General features: G+C 39.3%; 1 protein-coding gene across 1 annotated transcript in view; it reads left to right on the forward strand.

The window, feature by feature from the left end:
- Nucleotides 1–1,545: 1,545 nt before the first annotated feature.
- Nucleotides 1,546–3,424, forward strand: part of LOC110466286 — a 3,497-nt gene continuing 1,618 nt past the window's right edge. The window contains exon 1 of the mRNA XM_021522693.1: nucleotides 1,546–2,082. Within this exon, the coding sequence (XP_021378368.1) occupies nucleotides 1,630–2,082 (453 nt within the window). The 5' untranslated portion in view covers nucleotides 1,546–1,629. The remainder of the gene's footprint in view (nucleotides 2,083–3,424) is intronic.

The raw sequence follows: 3,424 nt of genomic DNA on the forward strand, positions 1-3,424 counted from the left end.
TTTGTTGTGTAAACACAGATTTGTAAATGCCCAAAATTGTAGTCTCAAACCAAATTCAATTTTTTTTTTTGAAAAATTATGAAAACCATGGCCACCACATACGCTACTGTACTCTGCTACCCATGCGTAAGCGGGCTATGAAATGATGTCTAAAGTGTACATGATTGAGAGTAATTTTGTTCCATAAAAGAACAGAAAATTGTCATATATAGTAATTTAATTTATTTCTGTCGTTTTTGGTATAGTAAATAAAATAAGTGTCATTGTATAAATTCTATCCCTCTGCAAAAAGTTCCTCTTTCTTTCAAGGTAGACAACTCTCATCAGAATCAAAATTATTGTAAAGTGTAAAATAAATGAATTATTAAGACTTTGTGTGTATTTGGTTGAATTTTTCACTCTTTTTGTATGAAACTATGTGTCCTGTTTGCTCTTAGATTGTATTAAGTAACTATTATCCATACAATTTCAATAAAAAACGCTTTTTGTAACATTTTGTAGATATTTTATGATAAATAAAATATTTGTAGGGTTGATTACCAATGTTTCTTTTCATTGTTTTATTGTTGTAATAGTTTTGAATAATGCCACACGCTCAAAAAAATGTGAAAGTGTTGAATTTGACAAAAAATCAGTTTTTTGGTCTTTTTTACAAAAAATCCTCAGTTTATCGGAATGCTTAGATTTTCATAAAATCATCTCTACATTGTGACATAACCATTATGTGAAACTTTCATTGAATTCTGCAGGCTAATTGCGAAAGGGTGGAGCCTCCTTGACAAATATAAGAGAGCACAGAAACAAAAAACCCTCATTATCCCCAGACGCGAAAAGGGGGAGTGAAAACAGAAATATGCAATTACTTTTATATTTTTAACTGTATGATAAGCTCACCTAGTATAACTGTATGATCAGCTCACCTTTCTATAACTTTATTATCAGCTCACCTTCCTATAACTTTATTATCAGCTCACCTTTCCATAATTTTAATATCAGCTCACCTTTCCATAATGTTAATATCAGCTCACCTTCCTACAACTGTGACCAGCTCACCTTCCTATAACTGTATTATCAGCTCACCTTCTTATAAATGAATTTCGTTTCGTTTGTAGTGTAGTTCTTAAATTCATGCTACAGGTGTAGTGTAGCACTTCGCACGTGCATTTAGTGTGTATTAGCATTCGACGAGATCGTTCACAGCAGTACGGACGTGTATTTTACCTGTACACTGTATGACTAAAACAAAATGAACATTGACAAAGAGGGTAGCTCAACTGAGCCTACATGTACCAGGCAGGATTCTACGGTGAACCTTTCCACTGCTGATGCCCTGTCCCTTTTTAGCTCTAGGCTGGATATCGCACTGAGTTCTCACCATTCCCTCATTTCGTCCGACATTGACAAAAAACTTCAAAGTCAGGAGAAACTTTTGGCAGCGAATAAGTCAGACTAAATTTAAATTTGAAGGGAACCGTAAACAGTTTGTCTTTAACTCTGAGATAAGACTGGACATTTCCAAAGCTATTAAAGCTATTAAAGACGATAATAGCGAATTAGCAGAGTCGACGCTCACGATCTGTCTCGCTCATTTAGACGAGAGGAATAAGATTGTTAAGATAGCGGACCGTCATGGTTGGGACACGGTTGCTGAGTACGAAGATGACCCTATTTGTGACGACGCTGATGATTCTTCTAAGTTGCGTCAGGCTGAGGCCAGAGCACAGAGGAAACGGAAGGCAAAATCTGCTAGCCGTAATACGAATAAGCCGTATGAACGTCCAGGTCTTGGGCGGGGAAGCGGAGGCAACACGGGGAACGTCGATCTTTTTCGAGGCTTTCAAAGTACTGGAGAAATGGGAGAGTTCCCTTTCTACGCCCAAAGAGGAGCGGTTAACGGAAGTATGCCTGGAGCGCCCGGGGGTTTCCATCCCTCCTCAGCAGGACCGGTCAACAAACAAAACTCGACCTGTTTCTACTGCTACGGGGCCGGACACTGGGCCAGCAACTGCCCGAGGAGAGTCAGAACCACCCCAACCCACACCCAGAGTGTCCCCGCAATCAAACAATGAAGATCAGAAGATGGTAAGCTATCATTTGAATGAAGTCGTATCTGTAAAAAATACGTTTGTAAATCAAAATGGATTTGTTAAAGGCAGTCTCAAATCTTGTCTGAAGTTTTGGAAAACATGTCTAAAAGCTAGGGATTATGTCTGTAGTGTAGTTGAATATGGGTATTTAATTCCGTTTATTGTGGAACCTGAGTCGAAAATAATGAAAAATAATAAGTCGGCGCTTACGCATAGTACTTTTGTCAGTGACGCTATTTCTGAATTGCTCGCGAGCGGTGTAATAGATGAGTGTGAGTCGCCTCCCTACGTAATTAACCCACTGTTGGTTTCTGTTAACAGTAAGGGCAAGAAAAGACTTATTTTAGATCTAAGATACGTCAATCAGTATGTAGTAAAACAAAAGTTTAAACTAGAGGGTAGCAGAGAAGCACTAGAATATGTACAACAGGGGTTTTTCGGATTTAAATTTGATTTAAAGTCAGGATATCACCATATTGAAATGCATCCAGATCACATAAAGTTTTTGGGGTTTTCTTGGACAGTTGGAAATAAAGTGAAAAATTTCGTTTGTAAATGTTTACCGTTTGGCTTGTCTTCGGCGCCACATATTTTTACGAAAATGTTGAGGCCTCTAGTCAAAAAGTGGCGGTCGGAAGGTCACATGATGATCGTTTACCTTGAAGACGGGTTAGGAGTTGCCCAGTCAATTTCTGCTGCAAAAACTTTATCTGATATGGTTCGTTCTGATTTGTTGTGCGCTGGTTTCGCACCGAATCATGAGAAAAGCGTCTGGATGCCAGTACAGAAATTAGAGTGGCTAGGTTTCATATGGGACTTTGTAGGTGGTGTAATAGAAATAAGTGTCTGTAAAAGATCTGAGATTAAAAACTTGGCCAATGAGCTCATCGGTGAGACGAGCGCAGTATCCGCGCGTGCTGTAGCTGTTTTTACAGGTAAGGTCATATCCGTGTCGCGTAGCCTGGGACGCGTATGTAATTTTCATACGAGGGAGTTACACAAGTGTATATGTCATCGTACCTCTTGGGATTCGCCGATGTGCCTGTCAGATCAAGCTTTGCATGAGTTGCAATTTTGGGAGCTAAATGTCCTTAGTTTACCTCCGAGTATATTCAACCTTAACACACACGCAGTTGACCACGATCTTCATATCTTTACTGACGCTAGCGCTATCGCGGGCGCAGGCTACTGTGTTGAGCTAAACGAGCACATCTCTCACGTCATGTGGAATAAAGATGAGTCCGGGCAAAGTTCTACTTGGCGAGAAATTAAAGCAGTAGAGCACACTTTATTAAGTTTTGGACAAATTTTGGCCAATAAATCGGTGTTACTTTGCA

This window comes from Mizuhopecten yessoensis, unplaced genomic scaffold (assembly GCF_002113885.1).
Source record: "Mizuhopecten yessoensis strain PY_sf001 unplaced genomic scaffold, ASM211388v2 scaffold11127, whole genome shotgun sequence".
NCBI lineage: Eukaryota > Metazoa > Mollusca > Bivalvia > Pectinida > Pectinidae > Mizuhopecten > Mizuhopecten yessoensis.